Source organism: Pipra filicauda, unplaced genomic scaffold (assembly GCF_003945595.2).
Source record: "Pipra filicauda isolate LSUMZ 115617 unplaced genomic scaffold, ASM394559v2 scaffold436_size1054928_pilon, whole genome shotgun sequence".
Taxonomy (NCBI): domain Eukaryota; kingdom Metazoa; phylum Chordata; class Aves; order Passeriformes; family Pipridae; genus Pipra; species Pipra filicauda.
The window spans coordinates 416876-439555 of NW_024104572.1; the positions used below are offsets into that span (position 1 = coordinate 416876).

A 22680-nucleotide genomic window follows, 5' to 3' on the forward strand; every position below is an offset into this window, starting at 1 on the left:
AGCCGGAGGAGCCTCCCGGGGAAGGGCTGCGGGGTCTCGGGTGCGGTGCTCTCCCGGGAAGGGCTCCGGGTGGCGGAGGGGAGGCATCCCGAGCCAGGGCGGGGAAGGGACATGGACAGGGACGGAGATAAGGGCAGGGATAGGGATAAGGCACAGGGACGGGGACGGCGCCGCCGCCCCCCGCACTACACTTCCCGCCCTGCTCCGCGCCCCGGCCCCGCCGCCTTCCGCTGGCGCGTGGTTTCCGGAGCGGATCGGAACCCGGAGCGCGGATCCGATCCGGGTCTGGCCATTGCCGGGGCAGGTAACGCCGGTCCCCCCGCGCTCCTCCCGCCCGCACCCCGCGCCCTCCCCCGGGGCACCCCCCGCCCGGGACCCCCCGCGCCCGCCCCGCCGCGGCTCCTCCCGCCGCCCCCCGCGCCGCGCGGCGGGGCCGGGGCGGGCGCGGCGGCGGCTCCGAGCGGCTCCCGGGGCGGCGGCGGCTGCGGCCCCGCCGCCTCCTCCTCCCCGTCCTCGTCCTCCTCCGCCGCCGCCGCCTCCTCCAGGCCGCCTGTTCTTTGTTACAGCGGCCGGGAGGGCGGTAGCGAAGGGGGCGAGGCGGGTCCGAGGCAAAACCCGGCGGAGCCGCTCCCGGATCGCGGGCCCCGGGCGGGCTCCGGGAGGGGGTGGAGGCGGCGCGGTCCCGCCGGGGCGGCGGGGCGCGGGTGGGGTGTCCGCGGGGGGTCGGCCCGCGGAGGGAGAGGGACCCGTCGGGGCCACGGGGGTGCGGGGCCGGGAGCGGGGAAGCGCCTCGGCTTGGCCGCAGGGGTTCGGGAATGGATCGGGAGGGTGGGGGCGGGCAGGGGGGGAGGTTCCATGTGTGATCCAAAGGGAACGGGGGAGGAAAAGGAAGAGGCAGGTGTAGCGATGCTGATCCTGCCCCGGTGGGAGAAGGTGCGGCGGGAGCCCGAGGAGACAAAAGGAGGGAAAGCCGCGGACTGCGGCGCTTCGCACACGTGAATTTTCTGCAGTACGCTCGTTTTCATTAAACTTTGCGTATACTTCATGCACATGGTGATGGGGAGCGCTGGGAAGGGCAGGTGGCGCCGGCTCTCCCAGCCGGTGTGTTACTCCGTGTCCCCCCCCCGACTGGTGTAGGAATCGCCCCCTCTCCTCCTCCTCGACAAGAAATGATAGAATGGCCATAATTTTGTGGGAATGCAAGGCCTCTCTGTAGTTTGCCAGATGTTCTGCAATTACTTTGAGCAGTAGCATGAACAAGTTTGACTACATCATGAGCAAAACTGCATTTTTAAGTGCGTTCTCGCACACGTGCATCTGCAGCACCCGCCCACTTGTGCTTTCAAATTATTTATTCACACTTACTAGAAGCCCATTCTCAAACCAATGGAAAACTGAAGAAAGGCAGACTTTAATTTTAGCTTGTTGGTCGTTAAGTTCAAACGCAGATTTTTAGGCGTTGGATTTATTTTTTAGTTATTCTTGCTTATTTTTTTTTAATCCATTTGCAAGGTCGGAATTACTCAGCTTACCACTGGAGCCTGATTTCTTCCTTCAGCAGTTTATTAGGGGAAAGTGTGTTTTTACATCAGTTCTTACATTTTTGGATCCTTTATGGTACGAGTGGTTCCATCACAGTAACTCACATGTCATGCTCTGCACGCAGGTACCTGTGATGCTGCAGCCCCTCAGTGTCTTCATTTGGGTTCCCTCAAGTTCCAAATATGTTTGGAGGCCCGTGTGGCAGCTGGAATTTTTGCATGTAGCTGTGTGCTCTACTCTCGGGCACAAAGTCACCCATTTAATTATACAAGCAGAAAAAAAAATGTGGTTTTCTGCTCTTTTACTGCCATCAGAATTAGGCCTTGTACCTGGTCTTATTTCTTCCGTGTAGCTTTTCACCTGATTATTCACTGCTAATGATCGCTCTCTGTTTCATATAAAAAATACCTGGAATTCCAAGAAGGTTTGATTATCTCTGCAAGACAAGAGCAGAATTATGGGCAGTGGGATGAGTGACTTAATGGAGTATTTTTCTGGTACAAATGCTTGAAAAGAAAAAAAAAAAATCAGACATGGCCCAGAGCAACAGCAGAAAGAGGGTAAAATTCTGAAGCCTGTCTTCAGTGCCATCATGTGAGCCCACGTGGAACATCGTGACTCTGTTTACCAGCTGGAGCGGGTGGCATGGTGTCATTTATCTCAGAAACTCTTGGGGAAATACATGTGAGATTTGGGAGGAGTTTTGAAGCCCATGGGTGAGGAGTGTGAGTCTGTAAATCCGAATTTTGAAGCAGATAGGGGTGTTTGTTTCAGAGCCCAGCGGGTCGTCGTGCCGGGCGCGGGAACGGTGTGTGACATCCTGCGATGTGCAAAACAAAAATCTTTGCTGCAGAGATGAAAACTGCGCTAATGCAGGTGATAACTGAGGTGTGGTGTCCTTACCCACTGCGTGAGGGACCTCTGAGGGACCTTCATGCTTTCTCCCCATCACCTTGAACAACATTGATGCTACGGTGATTTCTCCGCCCCTTTGTTGCTATTCTCATCTGACGGGCCCTGGAACAAGACTGATGTTGCTGCTCCTGTAACAACACATGTCCTCAATCTGCTGTTTGTCAAGGATGCAACACAGGAACATCCTGGAAGGGGAATGCCTTTGCTGAGCAGGTCACACAGCAGCATTCCTGGTGTGGCTGCACTGCATCCCCCCCTGAACCATTGACCGAGGACGTTATTTGTTAATTCAGCCATATTTAGGATGAAAGTCTTGTCAGGACATCAACTATCTAAAAATAGTACACCTTTGTACACCTCTTGAAATAGTGCAAAGCATCCACATAAAGTCTTGGTTAAAAAGCAAACCCATTTTTTACATCAGCTTACAATGCAGTTTCTGTGGCTGGTTTTGCACCATTGTAGTTTGGATTTCCCTAAATACGTGTTACATTGTTTGCTGTGCTTTCAGGGTAAGAGCTTTTGGGGAAATTTCCTGAATTTGCTGTTGTGCTCAGCGCTGGGCTTTTGTATAAATGTTTGTTATGTTATATGAGCTTAGTCCCCAAAAGCTGTAGCCAAAAAAGGCCCAGCTTTGTGCCACAGATAGGCAGTGTTGCCCCCTTCCCAGGGCAGTGGGTGTTAGGAGGGATCCTGCAGTTGGCAGGTGGAGTTGGGCAGGGCAGAGCTTGGGACAGACCATGTGGGAAAGTCAGGCTGCCCATACTCCATGACCAAAATTCCCCTTAGGCTGTTGCCCAGATAGCTGAGTAACAGGATCCCTCCTGCCATGACCAAGAGCCACAGTGACCAGGTGTCCCTTTGTATTCCCATCAGCTGTGATGGCTTTTACCCAGTGCATATCTGTGTGAGGATGGAGCCCTTTGCTAACTGGGAGTTGTTTATGGATTGGTGAAGGAACCTGTTTGCTGCTTCTGGTGGAGGCTGGAGGTGGAGCAGGGTGTGGGTGCAGCTGGAATCAGACATTGCTCCCAGGCTTTAGCAGCACACTTGGCACAAGTGTGGAATCCTTCCTGAAGCAGTGAAAAGGATTGTGTGGGACTTGTGCTGAGAGGTACCTGTGCAGAAGTAACTGCTGCTCTGGGCTCCAACCTGAGGCCTATTTCCACAGCCCAGCCAGGCAGAGCACATGGAGCATCAGTCTTCAAGAGTAAACTCCTAATGGGGAGTCCTGCTCCTGCCCTGATCCTGAGTAATGACTGTTCTTGTGCATATCTTTGGCTTGGCTTTTGTTGCAGTAGTAGCAAATGCTTTATCTATTTTCAAACAGGGCTCTGCTAGTTTGGTGTGTCATGTTTCCTCTCCTCTTGTCCTCCTCCCTCTCACAGGGTCTCTCTTTCTCCTTCCTATTCTCTTCTTGACCGATATACTTTCTGTTTTTGCAGCCTCATCTCTCTTAAACTTGGGTCACGATCTTCTTGTTGCTTTGCCTCTTACTGGGTTATTGGGAAAATTGCTTGTTTGAAGAGGAGAGCCTTTTCATGGTTAGAAAAGGGAGAGCTATCTGCTGTTGTGATCTTAGCCATAAATAATCAGACTTATTGCCATAATTTAATCACTGAGGAGCAATAGATAGTGTTCATGCAAGTCTTTAATACAGGTCAACAAAAATGAAATGAATGTAGATTATCCTTATTTAACCATGAAAGCAAATTGGTGAGTTACTATTTCATGGAAGGCCAGTGTCAGAGATGGGATTTGTTTTCCCAGGTTTTCTGATGTTCATTACCTCAATATACCTTAGCCTTTAGAACAAATCTGTGACTTTACCTGCAGTTTTTAGGTTCTTAGGATTATTGTGTTTATTAAATAAGTAATCTGCCTTTCAGAGATAATTTTTTTAAGCTACTGTTCAGGAAAATGTTGCACGGGGCCTTGTTTCTGCGGTCACTGGGGGTTTTAACAACTTTAATTTCTTTAACTTTCCATTGATACTCCTTTGGGGACATTAATGTGTTTGGGTGTGCTCTGGGTCAGTCAGCATCGTTACTTCACAAAGGGATGTTTACATAATATGGAAAGTAAAAGTCATTCGGAACTAACTTCATCTTTTGTATTTTGGCAGGTTTAAAAAATGGCCGAAGATGGCAGTGATGAGATTATGTTTATTTGTAAGTATCAGGAAAAAGATCCGACTCTCATGTTGTGTGGCTTGTCTACTCAGAATGTTTGAAATTAAAGACTAAAACAAACTAAGATTTTATTTAGAAAAATATTTTATTAAAGGAAGCTCAAACAGCTTATGGAGGAATAGAGAGGAGGGTGTGTAATTGAAGCATACACATTCTGATCCTGTTGGCAAACACACAAGGAAACCTCTGAATGTGAGTGAGCAGAACAGCTTTTTCATGGCTGGAGTAAGTGAGAATGAAGGCCTAACACCAGTGTAAGCCTTTGTTTATCCAGGCAGCTTTAGCAACCCCGAGGTGTCTGTGAGGAACTGTGACCTCTGGCCTGACCTGAAGATCTGCACCTCCACAGGAGGGGGAGGCAGGCTCATTATTCTTTCAGAACAAGCCCAGTGTGAGATGCACCAACTGCTCTGACAAGTCTCACTCGTGGCATTCACTGCCTGTGCTTCACGTTTCTGCCCTCTGTGTAACCCCATGTGGCCTGGGATCTGGACTGTGGGATCGTGGTGAGTGAGGGAAGGCTGCAGCAGTGGTGTGCCAGGGAGTGTGGTGGGCAGTGTCCCATCCTTGGTGGAGCTTGGCCAGTAGCTCGTTTCCCAGTGGCACATTAGCCCTGCAGCCTTGCCTTTGTCACCAGCCTGGACGTGCAGGATCTGGTGTCACCGTGGAAAAAAATTAAGAGATGCAGAGTCCACTCACCTACTTGTGTGAGCAGAGAGGGCCCCGATATTGTGGATCCGATCAGGGCAGACCAGAATGTGTCCTTGGTTTCTGGATCCACAGTATTTTACCCCTGATGGCTCCACAGGTGCACTTTTAACCTTATGGCAACTATATCAGGAAGTTCCACTTTTCCCTTCCACCACAGATTCCTTCAAAAATGGTGTTGACTGCTGGCATTTTTATTGAGTTGCAGATACCAGTAGTGAAGTTACCTTGTCTTCCCATAGAAAGATTCTGGTGGATAGCAACAAGAATGGAAATGTGATGCCATTCCTTAATTGCACAGATAGAAAGTCACACACACGATTTTCCTCTTTCCAGTGAAGTCCGTGGTCTTTGAATGTCTCGAGTTTTCTTGTGCTCTCCGTAATTAGTTTTTCCCATGGGATGTGGGGACTGCTTATGTTCTGAAAAAGCGAGTTGTTACAAATGATACTGTGCATTCCCAGAATTAACAACCCTGAGTACATATTTCATAGACAAGAGAGTTTTGGAATATTTTTTTATAGAAGTCTGTGAATACAGTCCCCCCTGGAGGTATTTTATGCTTATTCCCATGCTAATTTTTGTGTTTCTCCTGTGGCTGTAATCTCTTGGTTGCTGTAAGGTATCCCCTGGATATTGAGACATGCCACACAATGCCAGTGTCATATTCCCCTGGATCTGGTCATTCCTCTGCAGAAGAGAGGAATGTGTGGTTTATTCCTGCATGTAGTTATGGACAGTGCAGTCTGAACCCATACAGTGGCTTATCTTTGCAGAAATGAGGAGTGCCTTGATGCAATCAGGAGAAAAGAAAAACACAAAGTTTCCTTTGACAGCAAAGCCTGTGTGAGAAGCTGCTGCTCTGGCTATTCCTTCCTGTCCTCGTTGGTTATGACAGCCCTTTGTGGGGGATAATCCAGTTTTTTTTCAGCAGTCTGGTTTACACATTCCTCTGTGGCTCCTCTCTGCTTTGGGAAATCTGTATTTAGCCCAGGTTATTTCAGGAATATTAGGCACAGTGTGAGCTACAGGCTCACCTAAAGGAGTGGGGATGGTGGGACAGTAAACAGGACAGCTGTAGGCTGAGTTTAGATGCTGGTGCTGCGTGGATGGAACTTCCCCACGGATTCTTTGCTCTGACACAACTGTCTGGTGCTGTACAGCAAGCCAGACTGGGAAATTAATTCAGCTGAAAAATAAACTGATGGGAAGAGCTGGTTGTCTCATTCCTCAGTTCACCAGAAGTTAGCACAAACAGGAGGCAGCAGCCAGGCTTGGGGGTTGCATCAGTCAGTACTGCTGTTTGTCAAATATACGTGAATTTTCACTGCAAACTGTTTTTGTTGCCAGAAGAAGAAACAATGTGGAGCTGTGTATTGCAGTTTGGGATCCCCTGGTTTAGAAGAAGTCCTTTTATTCACTGGGAAAAATACCTGGGGGGCAGAAGTTTCCAGTTAGGAGTTCAGAGTAGCTTTACCAGAGGGAACATACCTTGGAATGACATGGCTTTTGTCATGTCTCTTCCCAAACAAGGTGTAGTGATCCTTCTCTTTGCATCCTTACTGTGGTTACCTGACTTGCTCTTGTAAGTGTGGAGCTCAGATGGAAATGGCACTACAGGAATATAACCCCTGTGTGATGATCTCCTCTGAAGCTGTGTCAGCAGCTGACCAGGCAGGGCAGTTTGGCAGCTATTTTTTCACAGCGAAGCAGTGTATATGCATTTGGAATCCTGTTAAGTTAGCTTATTTTAGAAAGCCTCAAATTATCGTGGTCTGAAAATGGTTTCTTAGGAACCACTCAGTTCTGGGTAATTTACAGCCACTTAAACTAAAAGTTAATTTAGGTAAACTGACAGTGAACTAAGTGTATTGTGCAGCCAGATGACTTGTTTGGAAAGGCACCAGAAGGTATCTTAGAGGTCTGTCTCCCTGCTCTGTGGGTGAGAAGTGTGTGTGGGCCAGGCATGGCTCTGGGCAGAGCTGGGCTCCCAAAACGTGCTTGTGCTGAGGTCTGTGCCAGTTCTGGTACTGATTTATGCCTCCTGTCACTGAAAACACCACATTAGCCAAGCTGTTTCTAAAAAACCAGGTTCTGGGGAAGGTAGTAATGTGGTTTTCTTTATCTGCTACATGTTACAGCACTTTATCTGAAGAATAATGCCATCTTTAAGCAGAATATTTACTGTGGATGTAAGGCAATTATTTTCCCTCTGAGAGAGAATTTAAACAATTGTCTTCTGATAGCACTGATCACAGTATGTTATCACACCTATGCAGGTGCCAGCTATCAACTCGATGTTCAATTATTCATGTTCTTTTAAGCAATACAAATAAACATCTGCCTCTCTATGTATGTATTTTGCCTGGTGCCAGGTTTGGCTTGGAAGAAGGCGGCAGCTGTCTCACAAAAGTGTTTTATCAACCTTTTCTCTCTGCTTCCTTGCAGGGTGTGAGGACTGTGGGCAGTACCATGATTCAGAGTGTCCTGAGCTGGGCCCAGTGGTGACAGTCAAAGACTCCTTTGTCTTGAGCAGGGCAAGGTAAGGAATGTTTGAATTAGTCCTGCCTAACCCAACACCCCTGTTAGTCCTTTAAAACATATCTGCTGGCTAATGGGTGTCGCTGACAGCTGGAAAGCGAAGTCCCAGTGGGCTGCAGAAATTTATGGGAAGCACATGGCCTTGATTAAATAGAAAAATTGATGCACGCACTTAAGTGCTGTACTGAACTGAAGCCAAAAAAATAACGTGCTGCTCATCAGGATCTGGTTTCTCCGCAGAGGTTTCTGGCAAAAAGTCAGGTAGTGCCAGATGGGGTGATGACTGCTGTCTTGGTGGAGTACCTGCCACTTTTTCCCCTCCTCAGATGCACTGTATTAGTTTCAGAGAAGTGTGTGAGGATTTCTCATTCATGCTGTATCCTCCTGCTTGGTATGAACTCCCATCATTCCTCCGCTTAAAAGCAAAACAAGTTGTTCTCATTATTGTGGGTCTTTAGGAATGATTAGGGGTAATAGTTCTGTCAGAAAATCTGTGACAGCCCAGCAGAAACGCTCATGTTTGCCAAAAGAAACAAACAGACTAAATCTAGTTGGGAGCAAACAACACTGAGTAGTGATTTTTAAAGAGAAAGACAATCAGGCGTTGTCAGCAAAATTCATATTAAGACGTAAAATGTAAGGCTCAGGAAAGGAATCAGCTATTGTGAAGATGTAGTACAAATCCAAAAGGGGAAGAGAGTTCAAATGGAGTTCAAATGGATTATATAATGTGCTCAAGGCTTCTATATTTTTCCTTGGGGGAGTCACAGGCAGAAAACATGGGCATGTGGGCAGCAAGTCTGGCACCTGCTGGCTATGTAGGCCGTAGTGTGTATTCCCAGGATCGTTTTGTAACAAATACTGGATGTGCTGGATGTGCCACGTGGGGCAGGATGCTTCTGGTGTCCCACCCTGTACACTGGCAGCACTTGTGCAGGAGCTGTCACTGGTTTTCTGGGCCTTCCTGGAAAAGGAACTGCCCTGGCAGCTCCTGCCAGGCAGCACCTTCCTGTGCCTGGAAAAACCTGCCATGGATGATCTGCTGCAGCAGATGTTATCTGTTAACAGCCCTGACACTAGAGGTGCTTTGTCTTTGGGGGTAATTTCAAAATAGGAACAACAGAAACTGGGAATGGAGGTGCTTTTCTTACACACAGAATCTGGGCAGTGCAGTAAGTTCCAGCCTGCACTACACAGATTGAATGACTGTTGTTTCTTAACCTTTTATCTATTTTCTTTTTCCTTGCAATTTAATGCTCTTACTATAAGTATGGTGGAAAATTACCACAGCGTCCAGAATTTCCAACTGTGAGTGTTTGCAAATGTGGTGCTTGCACTGGTTTTCAGTCTTTTTTTTTTTTTGACATGCAAATGCCAAGTTTTCCCTAGTGGAAGTTTGGGCTGCTGGACAGTAGATTTGAAAGCAGAATTTAAAACTGACTGTATAACAGAAAAATGTGTTTATTTTCCTGAAGAGTTTACAGCCGAAATCAGGTAAGATAAGAAAAGGAAAGAAGAAATGTAAGGGCAACCTTTATTTTACATCTGGGAACAGTAGCTGAGAGAGTGAGTTGTCTGAGATTGAGGGCAAGTTTAACCACAATGTGGATATGACTCTCTTAAAAACCAGTCTAGTTGTTTAACCACAATTGTTGTTTCCTCTGTCCTAATGAAGAGATGAAATGAATAAACCATAAAGATTATAAAAGAAGTGTTGAGAAACATCTCCTGAGCTTCACTGTCTCTAACATTGCTTATTCTATGTTTAAAACTGAAAACATTTTTTTCAATTTATTTGCTTATCACTATTATCTTCTTGTATTTCTCTTCATCTAGACACTAAAGCAGTTCTGCCAGTGTCAACTTTTGTAGTCAGTAGTTTGTCTGATTATTTTTAGCTTTTCCATCTGTTAGCACAGACCTGAAAAGACAGAGTTGCATTTGGGGTCTGTAAAACCAATACGGTGGTTCCAGTCATATGATTTTTTTGGGAAGATGTTCTCTATGTATTCTGTGTAGTAACAATCTTCATTGCACATAAGCACTTGTGATCAGTGTATCAGTGTTTGTAATAAGGGCTCTACAAAGCAGATGGGAAACTTCCAGGGCTTTTGATCTGCATAAGTCTATAAAGTGTTAATTTGGGGAGGGATATAGTTTATTTTTTAAAGTAAGCATGATCATAACCAAAAATGTGTAGGATAATTCATTTGGGAAGAGGCCTCAGGATATTCCAGTCAGAACTAACATCCATGCTCAACCACTCATTTTTATGCATATTGTCCCTTCTGCTTTTGCCCGTTTTTGATGTCTTTCCCTTACTGGGAGCCCAAAAAAGGAGGCAGTAAATCATCAGGATCTCATGAGTGCAGAGCAGAGGGGAACAATCAATTGCCTCAATTTGTTGGCTGCTCCTCCAAATCATCCAGGCTGTGTTTGGCCCCCTTTGCTGCTGGGACATGGCCTCATGTCCACCTCGCTGCCCACCAACCCCCCAGGGTCTTTCTCCCTGGTGATGGTGCTGGCTGGGGTTCTTCCTTCCCAGGTGCAGGACTTTGCATTTGTCCCTGGAATTTTACGTGGTTCATGCCAGTGTATCCAGGCTCCCCAGGTCCCTCTGGATAGTCCTGCCCTCCGATGTATGGACTGTGCCCCCCAGTTAGTGTCATCTGCACTGGATGAGAGTGCACTCCCTTGTCCCTTCTAGGTTGTTAAGGATTGTTTAACAATACAGGTTCCCAGCACAGCTCTCTGTGGTGCCCCAGTTGTTATGGCCTCCACTGATCATGACCCTCTAAGCTTGACCACCCAATGAGTTATGTCCTCTAGTAGTTGTGTACCCATCCAAGACCACAACATTCCAACTTGGATACAGAGAAGATTGTTGAAAGCCTAAAAAAATGTAATTTCCCTTAAGCTGAAGGGACATGGCATCTGTTGCTCTTCCCTCATCCACAAAGCCAGTCATTTTGTCCTGGAAAACAAACAGTTTGTCAGACATGAGTTGCCCTTATTCATTCCGTGGGGACTCTTTCCAGCCACCTTCTCCTCATGTGCCCATAAATGCCTCCCAAAAGGTCTTGTTCCATGGTTTTCCCAGGGGCTGAAGTGAGGCCAATCAACCCTTTGGAATATAATCCTTTTTTGAAGATGAGTGCAACATTTGTCTTTCTTCGGTCACCATCATAGAATGGTTTGGGCTGGAAGGGACTTCAAAGCTCATCCAGTTCCCTTGCCATGGTCAGGGATGCCATTCCCCAGACCAGGTGGCTCAAAGCCCCATCCAGCCTGTCCTTGAACACCTCCATGGATGGGGAATCCATAGATTCTCTGGGCAACCTGTTCCAGTGCATCACTACTCTCGAAGTAAAGAATTTCTTCCCAATATCTAATCTAAATCTCTCCTCATTTAGTTTAAAACCATTGCCCCTTGTCCTGTCACCATCCACCTGTGCAAAAAGTCACTCTTTCTGTTTTTTATAAGCCCACTGAAAGGCCACAATGAGATCTCCCTGGAGCCTTCTCTTCTCCAGACTGAACAACCCCAGCTCCCTCAGCCTTTCCTCACAGCAGAGCTGCTCCAGCCCTCTGATCATCCTTGAGGCCTCCTCTGGACCCACTCCAACAGGTCCACATCTTTCCTGATGGATGCAGCACTGCAGGTTGGGGTCTCTTGAGGGGAGAGTCATCAGACATCTCCCCTGATGCCCGTGGTCTTTCCAAGACAATTGAGAGTAGTCTCAGTATGGTATTGGACTACTCTGTTGGGATTCTCAGGTGCAGCCAGTCCAGGTAGGCTCCTGGACTTACACAGACTGAGCTTTCTCAGGTAATCACTGATTTGTCCCTCCTCCACTGCTGGTAGTTGTTTTCCTCCATTTATAAACCCTCACAGAACTTAGGGTGTGTTGATCAGAAAACTTTGCTGTTACCAGAATTTGGAGGAATACATGTTGACTTCTTTCTTTCATCGGTTCCTGCAGTGTTGTCCCATGGGTAATTATTTTTTTCTTAAGACTCTCTTCAATTTTTAGGTCATCTCTGCCTTCTAATTTGGAGATAAGACAACTGGAAGATGGGACTGAAGGAGTGTTTGCTCTGACCCAGCTGGTGAAACGCACCCAGTTTGGCCCATTTGAGTGCAAGAGAGTTCTCAAGGTGGAAAAAGAATCAGTTTTTCCCCTGAAGGTGAGACACAGCACATGAGAAGCGAGAACAAACCGTCAGTTTTACCTGTGATGGATCTATGCCATCTAAAACTATGGAAAAAAGTGTACGTAGGGGGATTATTTGGAACATCTTTTAGGTGTGCTCTGTAATGGATGAGTTAAAGAAACAATCTCTGGGCAAAGTACAGAAGAAGCAAACTAGTGGATCATTCTGTGTTTGAAGTGTTATAAGAGGTATAGTCAGCAAAACTGGTTGTCTTTCACCTTCTACATGTGATGATACAAGAGGGACAACAGCTATGGCAGTTAATGAGACCCTTCAATTGGATTGTTTAGCTTTATGGAACATGTAGAATAAGTTGGGTTTTTTCTTCTGCCTTGCATTTGTTTTATTCCTCCCTTGACAAGTTTTGGCAGGAAAAATGCTGCGCTAAAAATGGAATTCGGTCTTAGTTTTCACTGATACCTAAGTCAGAAGTAAAGCCTTAGGAGTATGACTTGGGCTGAGGGGTGTTTTGCAGCGTATTTCACTCCATCCTCCTATATCCAGCCGTTTTTTGAGAAACTGGTGGCTGTAGCAAGAACTCTTAGGATAGGAAGTCAGTTTGTTCCCGTCCTGCTCCTGGTAGTCTGTCTCAGACTTACCCATCTGAAGGTGCGACTGATAAATGAAACACGCCTCGTGCCAGTGTTGAGGCTTGCCTTGTCTCTCTGCTGTACACTGAAAAGAAGCCATTGCAAAAGCAGGAAATAAAAATCTTCCTTGACTTCGTGTTATTTATCGGGGTTTTTATTACATGCACATGTTTTTCTTGGTAGGTGTTCCAGAAGGATGGGCCCCTGGTGTATTTTGACACCACAAACGAGGACGATTGCAACTGGATGATGATGGTGCGACCGGCCACCGAGTATGAGCACCAAAACTTAACTGCCTTCCAGCATGACAATGACATTTACTTCACCACCTGCCAGGATATCCCGCCAGGGACTGAGCTGCGAGTGTGGTATGCAGCTTTTTACGCCAAAAAAATGGAAAAGCCAGTGCTGAAGCAGGTCCCTAGTGTTGCCAATGGTATGTGTGGGGGCCTTTCTTCCTTCCTAAGGGCCCAGTGCTGACAGGGACTGACAGTCCCTTGCTGTTGTAGTTGACAGGGCTGTTTATCCAGTAGGCTCTGCCCCCTGAGTCAGGTTAACCTGCGTACAGGGGTGCCCTGCAAGAAGAAAGCACAGATTCTTCACCATGGTGCAGCCAAGTTTTTGAAAACAGACGGCCTAGTTGGTGACTGAGCCTCTTCGGAGTGAACAAACTGGATAAATAGTTCTTAACTAAAGAATTGGTGGTTGCATTTCTGTTTTTCTGGGTAAAAGGGCAAAGGAACTCGAGTATCAGTGAAGTCTAAACATATGTGCAGATTTTCTAAGGAAGCCATTCCCCTTCAGTTGCAGTGAAAGCGTTTTGGTTTTGCACAAAACTGTTACACAGTTCTGAAATAACTACATTTGTCTTAAGACATGGGACCCACTAGAATAAGATCCACATGGCTGTTTGTGCATTGGAAAGAAAGGCAGCGGATTTTTAGAATCTGAATTAGAATTGCCAGAAGTCTGTTGTTCCTCTGCCCCTTTATTTGCAAGGGTGTTTTCCTCCTGCTCTGGAGTTGGGAGTGTTCCCTGAATGGTATTACTGCTATGCTGAGTATAATTTGGGGTGACAAATGCTTGGGGAGAGGCCATTGCCATCAGCTTTATGGTTGAATCTTGATCATAAGCAGAATCTCAAGTGCTACAGCTGAGTTATTGCAGTTAACAGGTTTCTGAATTATGAGATGTTTTTGGTTGGTATTGAGAGGTTTCATCTTTTTCCTCTTTAGTTTAACCTGTTCATGTATTATTGCATGGATATGGGCATTTAAAAATATTGCTTAAATATGTCCTACTCTTTCTGTTCAGCACTTTCACTGTATACTCCAAAATATTAAAGGCACATTGCATGAGATTCAGGTATAAGAATGTCCTGGTTAAAATTTTACATGAGAATGTTATTTGCAGGCCTGCTACAGAGTAAAACTTTTTGACTTTGTGGTTGTTTCAAACCACCACGACTATGGTTACTGCTCTCAGCACAGAGCAAGAGAATCAAAAGGTCTGGAAAGTAAAGAAGATGAACTGTTTTTCCTCTTCACAGATGTGTGCTTGGCAGTGATGGAATCTGATAAAGAAGGGAATAAGGTCTCTTCAAAACCTTCTGCTGTCTTACCCCATAAAAAAACAAAGAAATCCAGCATATCAGCAGCTGATCCAGCAGGTAGGCAAAATTACAGTGTTTTTAAGGAGGTAGAGAGCAGATCTACAGAGCTCTTAGGTCTAACAGTTCTATGTATATAATTGTATATATATGGTTATATAACTTACAGCAAATATTAATTTAGAGAGGATTTGAAAGTCTGGATTTTTCTTTTAGTTTTCATGGGCACAGTGCTTAAAATACATATGCAGGTCGAAAAGAAACAGAGAGGCCAAACCTTTAGGCAGGTGATTTTCATGAAAAACACAACTGCTCCTGACTTTGGAGGTAGTTGGTGTTGAGGTGGAGGCACTCCTAAAGAAAATCTTCAGACTCCCTGTGCAAAGTGTAACAGTTCAAATGATCAGGTTCCAGAAGAAAACATGAGACTGTTGGGTAGGTGTAAGAACAGTTTGGAAATTACAAAAATACTGGCCATCCCCAAATTACAATAATACCAGAAGCCTATTCATGTTGAGACTGTTCTGGATTACAGGAACTCAAATTTAAATAAATTTTTAAGCAATACAGATACTCTTGGCAAAGAACATATGGCTGAGGAAATAGGACAATTAGAGTACCTAGTGTGGAGATCAGGATCAAAAAAACCCATTCTGGGCCTGTTCTTTAAAAGGTCACTTTCCTAAATTTTGCTTATTAATACTAAAAGTAGCCAGGAGGAAAGTTGTTGCAGATGTGTACAAATTAATTCTTTAGAAGATCCATTTGTTCCTCTTGGATACTGTCACAGCTAAAAATGGGAAGTTGACTGGGGAGTTGTCTTTGAGCTTGGCATTATTGATTTTTTCTGGGGGTAAATTATGAAGAATTTGAACAGCCCCTCCCACATCCTTCATCCTGCTGTCTGAAAGTCCAACTTCAATAGAAACAAAATGCTGCCTGTTGTATTTTGGGAACCCTAAAGTGTTCCCACTGATGTCGTGTTTTGGCGCTTCCAAACCAAAATATTCTCCTTTTGATTCTGACTGTTTGCCTCAAGTCATGCAAAGCAGTTGCCAACTGACAGATCTGTGGTTCCAAGTAAACCACGTTGCCCTGCAGCCTCCCTGGAAGCCTGAGGAAGTGGGAACTTAAACAGGACCTGACTCTTCCTGACAAACCAGAGCACAACTAGGGTTTCTGGGCTTACTGCTTGAGGCAGCTGAGGAGCAAGGGAAGTGCAGAGTCAGGGAAAATTAAGCTATGCAGAATCTTGGGGTTTAGATTTGCTGGTTTTGTCCTCCTGGACAGAGCTCTCAGGAAGTTCTTTATGTACCCTGTGAAGAAGGAATTTCTGTTGCTGTACTATCTAGTAATTTCTTATTTATTTATTTATTACAGCATGGATGAGATCACACCCCTGTAGTGCAGAATGTTGAGCATAACTTGTAGCAGGGAACAGCCTCTGCCTCAGAGAATCTGTTATTTTGGTTTAAGAGCCAACTCTGAAAAGGAGGAAGAACTTTATTGTCCCATCACAGATGGGGTCCTCAGGCAGAGAGAGATGAACTGACCTGCTAATCTGTGGCAGAAACTGAAGCACAATTTGAATTCCCTATGATGCCATTCACTTACCCAAACTTCAGTGTGATCCTCCTCCTCTGAGGGAGTATTGTACACTGTGGAATATTCAGCTTTGTGTGAGCAAAAAAAATCTCTGAATTGGTCCAGATTTATTGGATCCTCTTGACAAATTCAGACACGTTATTCAAGGACTAAAATACAATGGACTTTGAACAGAGTAACCATTTTCCTCTTTTTTTTCTTTTTTTCATTCCAGTTCCATTTTCCCTCTAATTTCTTCTTTATTTTCGCTATCTGGCCTGAACTTGAAAAAACATTAAATTAAAACATTAATATGGTGGTTTCATAGCACATTTGATTAATGGAACTGCTCAAATCCAGGTTTTCATTGTCCTCACCCTTACTTCCATTAATCCAAATGTTCTTACTCTGCAATGCTCTTCACAGAGAACAAGGAGGCTTCTCCTGCTTCTTTCCTCAGCTGACCCAGAAGAGCACTGGTAACTCCAGTTTTAAAGGTGCTAAAAATTGCATTATATCATGACTTTTATAAACACAGTTCTTAGAAAGTGAAAAAGGAGCCCTCAGGACTTTACAAGAGCACTGATACTCTCTCCTGGCATCATTTAGTATCTTCTGGTATTTCAAATGTTCATGTTTGGAAAATCCTGAAGTGATCCCAGCTGATCCCCATGGGCCTTTTATACCGCTTAAATTGTAACCTGTGATACTCAGGGAGGTATTGCAAGATAAATAAAGCCACAGGGATTTACCACCTTTCCCTTTCCAAGGCTTTTCAGTATTTCTTCTTGCTGTGATTTAGTGAACACTCCGGAAGGCAGTGGAACAGCAGAAGCAAAGCCCAGCCAGTGGATGTGTAAAGTGTGTTCATCTGCTTTCCAGGAGCCTCAACTGCTGACAGGTAAGAAGTGCTAGAAATTCATGAGAGAATACTGAGAACCATCAGCAGAATTCTGCTCTTCCACAGCTATGAAGCCATGACAGTCCACGATGCAGTAAGATAAAGGTTTTAGTTTTTGTGCAGGATCACCCTCGAGGAAAAAAGGCAACGCAGAAAGAACCATGTATTGCAGAATACACCATCTAAGGAGTCTTTCTGCTGTGCCTTTTGCAATCGGATTTGTCTGTCACGTATTGGCCTCATAAGCCACCAGCGTGCCTGCAGCAAATGTGGATAGAGCCTTCCCAAATCTTCGTTCGCGAAGCCTAGCCATGATTTTGGATGTGAGTGGTCAGTCTGTGGGCAAACAACTTTATTGTTGAATCTAGAAGAAATAAAACTCGTTTAGAGGATGACATGTGACTGTCAGGAAAATCAAGGATGGTGAGCTGCATGAGCAGTGTGGAAGGTCAGTGATGCCAGCTTATACTTCGTAATATTTTCTGTCTGGTATTTATGGCACATATTTAGTAAAAGTAATGAAATAATTTTTTTTCTGCATTTTGTTTGCAACTATATTATGCAGTTTTAAAAAAAAATATTTAGGAGCTCTGACCATTCAATAAATTAATTGTTTTTGAAAAGGGGGCTTAGCCCCTAAATAACTTGGGCATTTGGAAAAACATACCTGTTATTAGTATGCACAACCTTACTGGATATCACAACAGTGATATCCAACAAATCTCCTAAAAAATTCAGTCCCTGTAATTGTGTAAATGTTTAATAAATGATATGCTTTTATTTGGGAAGGTATTGGGGCTGCTTTTGAAATAATTTGAAGTGAGTCTCTGCAAAGAGAGATGAACCTGATAGATGGGCTTCAGCTGGATCCATTGGACTATTTTCATGACAGTTTCTTTCCTCCTTACTCTCTTGTTCTTTCCCATCCACCCAGAGCACTTGCTGAGTCACCTGGAACAAGCCAAAGGTGCCCCCCAGCCCAGCCCAAATGATGCTGTGGCAGAGAAGGCAGCAGAGGCTCCCCCCATGGAGCAGCCAGAGCCCAGTGATGCAGCCAGTGCCAGCACAGACTCCAGGAGAAAGGCCAGGAGGGGGAGAAAGGCCAAAACACCAAAAGCAGAAGCACCTCTTGTCGTTGATGAAGAGAAAGATCCCGCAGGTAAAACAGAACTTAAGAAAATGAGAAAGTGTTAAGGAATGTATCCGCTCATGCATCTGTATTGATGCCTTCTCAGGAAGGCCTAGAAAGTAGCACAGAGACAAGACGGAGGTTTTTAGTTAGACCAGCAAAGCAGATAATTAACAGGCTTTGTTAATTATCTCCAAGGGCCTTGTCTGTGCTGGATGTTGCAGGACCTACATTTAGATTGCCTGCATTCTCCTGTGATGGTTTTAGTGATAGAGAGGCCCAGAGAAACACAGGTTTATGAGACCTGCCTTGCTTTCTGCAGGAAGGAACAGGAGAGAAAGTATCTTCCCTCTCAAGAGGAGACATCTTCCTCTTGACCTTAAGGTTTATTCTTGAAAGAGACCTTTTTCAGGGCATTATCTTCCTTGAAGGGAAGTTCTAGTAGGAAATTTTACAATGCATGGCCAACTGACCCTTTAGTGACAGGTTGGAAAGGTAAGAAATTAGGCCTCCCTATGAGATTTTGGCTACATCTTGTCATTCAGCAGCCACTTGCTCTGACCTGGAAGTGACTTGTTAGCAATCCATTATTTGTCACTGACAAATAACATTTGGAACCTCGTGAGGCTCATCAAGGCCAAGTGCAAGGCGGTGGTCTCAGAACAGGCTGGGGGACGAAGGGATTGAGGGCAGCCCATCTGAGAAGGGCTTGTGGATGCTGGTGAGTGAGAGGCTGGACATGAGCCAGCAGAGTGTGCTGACAGCTCAGAAAACAGCCATGTCCTGGGCTGCCCTCGAGGGAGGTGGTTCTGACCCTCTTCTCTACCTTCACGAGACCCTACCTGGAGTGCTGCATCCAGCTCTGGGCTCCTCAGCACAGGAAGGACATGGAGCTATTGGATTGGGTCCAGAGGAGGCCTGCAAAGACCTCCCCTGTAAAGACAGGCTGAGAGACCTGGGGTTGTTCATCCTGGAGAAGTAGAAGGCTCCAGAGAGACCTGAGAGCCCCTTCCAGTGCCTAAAGTAGTCCTGCAAGAGAGATGGGAACAGACCTTTTAGCAGGGCCTGTGTGATAAGACAAGGGCGGAATGGCTTTAAACCAAAAGAAGGACAGTTTAGATTAAATATAAGGAAGAAATTTTTTGCAATGAGGGTGGTGAAACACTGGAATAGGTTGCTCTGAAAAGTGGTGGATGCCCATCCCTGGAAACATTCAAGGGCAGTTTGGTCAGGGCTCTGAGCAACCTGGTCTAGTGAGAGACCTTCCTGCCCATGGCAGGGGGATTGGGCTAGATGACCTTTAAGGCTCCCTTCCAACCCACCCTGTTTTATGATTCTGTGAACGTGTTTGCGGACAATTAATTTGTCCATTGCCACATCTTGTTACAAATTCTACATTTGAGGTTGTACTTCTAGCTGTCCACATTAATGCTGTATTTTTATGGTGTGTTTGCAGTGGAACATGTGGCTGACATTGTAACTGAGCTCCCTCCAGAAGAGCTCGCCCTGCCTCCACCTGCAGAGGAGAGGATTATGGATTTGGTTTTAGGAAAGATGCCTAGCACCACAAATAGCATCAGCTCAGTGACAAAGTAAGTGTTCTGGGATGCACGGTTTCCTCTTGGGTTTAATTAAGATTATGTAGCATGTAGCAGCTCTGCTAGACTTCTGGGCCCACAGATGCTCTTTTTTATCAGCATAAAATTGTGTGATGCTGCTGCTGCTGCTGCTGCCGCTACAAGAGCTGATTTTTGAGTGCCACAAAGATTGGCCTGTGCACTGGAAGATGGTGTGATATTGGTGGTAGAATTTTGGAACATAAACGAGAATTTCATTTTCCATCACAGTGCTGCTTTTATTCAGTGTGATTCCAAAAGCCTCCTGCAGCTGCAAGGTGAAATATTACTCCCATTGAATGTTGGTGATAAGACAGGCAAAGAAATTTTTGCTAAAAAAACCAATTTGCTAACTGTTATTATTATTATTCAGTCTTGCTTGTCATCTTAACTCATGAATGACTTCATGTTGGTTTTGTGTGATACTTCAGATTTAGAGCAGTGGGAGGGGAAAACTTAGGTATAACAGAACCTCAGGGAGACTCTTAAGTATCGTTTGATTAATCTGGATTCTTTTGTGTCTTTTTGTCTTAGTAAAATTGGCCTCTTGAATTAATTTTTTTTTTATAATAAAGCACTCGTTTTTTCAAAATTAGCTAGTAATGCTGTATATTAAAGTTCTTAGCAGACACAGAAAATGCATTTCAGAGTGTGGTTGTGCTGGGAAATAGCACAGTGCTGCCTGGCAATGCCTTTTGCCTGGGTACTGCCAAGGTTTCCAAGCTGAAATAGCGCTGATGTTTTCAGAGGGTGAGCAGAACAGATCCTTGCTGTTCCTCTGAGGGGGCCTGCAAAGAGAATCTGCTGCTGCTTTTTGCCTTGTTCGTGCTGGGTGAAGATAATTTGGAATGAGACACACTCTGGCATCTGCTGCTTCCAGGGGGTGGCCGGGGGGGGCACCTTGGCATTGAGGAAGCTCCATCCAGGCTCCCTCCCTCCCTCTCTCCTGCCAGGAGCTGAGCATTAACACTCCTCCAGCTTCTGCCAGCTGGTGGAACTCTCTTGCAACCTGTGGGATACCTTTCAGTCCCTGCCTTTTTCTCTGATCCAGTAGGTTTGCTCATCACCAAAACACCATGTCCCTCAAAAGAAGTTTAATTCTCTCTAGTAGACACAGGATACGGCGGAAGCTGATAAAGCAGCTTGGGGAGCACAAGCGGGTCTATCAGTGCAGTATCTGCAGTAAGATCTTCCAGAACAGCAGCAACCTCAGCAGGCACATCCGTTCTCATGGTGGGTTTGCTCTTCACCTCACTTGGGGATTCATTTTGTCTCTTGTTGCTTCCACCTTTGAGTAAAATAGCTGGGATATTTTATATATTGGGATACGTAGCTATAAGAGAGCTATTTTTCCTTTTTTCTTTCTCTTAACTCTCTCTAGGAAACTCTTTTAGTTATGCAGACCAAAGCATGAGAAGGTAACAGCTGAAAGTTGAAGCCAGAGTATTTAAAATTTGAATTGAGTACATCTTTTAAGTAAGGGCAAGGATGCACTGTTTATTCCAAAACTATTCTTGCCTTAAAGTGTATACATATATATATATCACCCCCACCTTCACAGACATATGGGTAACATAGCTGTGTAAATGTCAGCTGAGTGCTATTTAGCTTGTGATCTGCAGTTCCAGGGGTCTGTGTCCTATTCTAAGGGTTCCTTGAAAAATAGTCACCGAAAAAGGGTGGGGGAGCTTAACAAAATCGTTGGAAATGGTTAAAATCCACTATTTAGATCTCCTGAATTACTGTTTTTCATCACTAGCCTGTTTGTTTGCAGTTTGCTTGTGCTTTGGTTTCTCCTGTCTTGCTTGGAGATGGTTATAATCAATCACTGAGTACTGTCCTTTTATCTTGGTTGATCCCCTCAGGTGACAAACTATTTAAATGTGAGGAATGTGCAAAGCTGTTCAGCAGGAAGGAGAGCTTGAAGCAGCACGTTTCATACAAGCACAGCAGAAACGAAGTGAGTGGAAATGACTCTGGAAATGACTCTTGGGCTCTTGCTGAGGTTGGGTGGGAAGGTACAGTGATATTCCAGGTGCCAGCTGGGCAGCTTGGGGCAGTTCCATGTGAGCAGGGATCCCATGGGAGTGAGACAAGACTGATAGGGGAGAGGTAACATCTTCTGTTTGATGAATTTGCAAAGTGTGGACGTGCTTTTGAGCACGTACAAACCCTTTTCCATATCCGAATTTCATATAGAAAGTTGCTTCCAGGCATCAGTTACAGCAAGACAAGCTGGAGTTAGCTAGACCTGGATGCAACAGAGGTGAGATCTGACTTGAATTTATGGTACTAAATAGGACTGTTCCAGTCTTGTTTGCCTGTGTTTTTCATTTATCACCACCTGTAGTGTCATTTAATGTGTGAGCTGTGGGCAGAGAGTGTGAACTCTGCCTGTTGGTGAGGGCCTTTTGGTGCTGCTGCCATAGGAATATTAGTAACACACCTATAGTGGCACCTTATTAGTGAATATTCCCTTTTCTGCTTGGCATCAAGGTCCTTAGCTCTCAGATTGCTACCATCTGTTCTGGAGGATGAGTCAGATCACATCTTATTTCCCAAACATTCTGTCTCTGTGTTGGCCTGGGGGGTTATCAGGAAGGCTGTGACATGAACATAGTAGCTATATGGCCTTTTTTTTTTTTAATAGCTCAGATGTAGGAACATGGCAGGATGACACAGCATCAGAATTTTGCATTAGTGTGTATTTAAATGTCCTCTTGAAGGAATAAAAATTGGAAAAGACAGAAAGCTGAAAAAGTAGTTGAGATTTAGAATTTCTCTGTCAGACATGACTTGGCTTTTTCCCCAACTTATACTCTTCCTGTTTGCAATCCTCAGGTTGACAGTGAGTACAGGTACAAATGCACCACGTGTGAAAAGGCCTTTCGGGTAGAGAGTGCACTGGAATTCCATAACTGCAGGACAGGTGAGAATGGATAACTGTTCCACTTCTTCTGGCATCTCTACTCCATTTTGGGGAGATGTGCACAAATCCATCTCAGCATAGAAACTACAGAAGGGCAGTAGGAATTTAGTTTTTTATCACCATCATCACAAGAAACAAACTTTCCTGTTTCCCTCAAAAAAAAAAAAAAAGGTTTTTTGATAAGAAAAGTGTAACCAATAATCTGTAGA

General features: G+C 45.1%; 1 protein-coding gene across 5 annotated transcripts in view; it reads left to right on the top strand.

Moving 5' to 3' along the window:
* The first annotated feature begins 244 nt into the window (after positions 1 to 244).
* The window catches only part of PRDM15 (PR/SET domain 15), a 37294-nt gene continuing 14858 nt past the window's right edge, over positions 245 to 22680 (top strand). For 2 of the 5 annotated variants that reach the window (XM_027741991.2, XM_027741994.2), the window contains exons 1-12: positions 245 to 304; positions 4583 to 4628; positions 7806 to 7899; positions 11933 to 12086; positions 12887 to 13139; positions 14253 to 14372; positions 16699 to 16797; positions 17732 to 17956; positions 19383 to 19518; positions 20594 to 20775; positions 21408 to 21502; positions 22384 to 22471. In XM_027741991.2, the coding sequence (XP_027597792.1) occupies positions 4592 to 4628; positions 7806 to 7899; positions 11933 to 12086; positions 12887 to 13139; positions 14253 to 14372; positions 16699 to 16797; positions 17732 to 17956; positions 19383 to 19518; positions 20594 to 20775; positions 21408 to 21502; positions 22384 to 22471 (1483 nt within the window). In that variant the 5' untranslated portion in view covers positions 245 to 304; positions 4583 to 4591. Of the gene's footprint in view, positions 305 to 912; positions 1010 to 4582; positions 4629 to 7805; positions 7900 to 11932; positions 12087 to 12886; positions 13140 to 14252; positions 14373 to 16698; positions 16798 to 17731; positions 17957 to 19382; positions 19519 to 20593; positions 20776 to 21407; positions 21503 to 22383; positions 22472 to 22680 lie in introns of those variants that run through there. The other 3 variants (XM_027741993.2, XM_027741995.2, XM_027741992.2) reach the window with 3 other exon arrangements.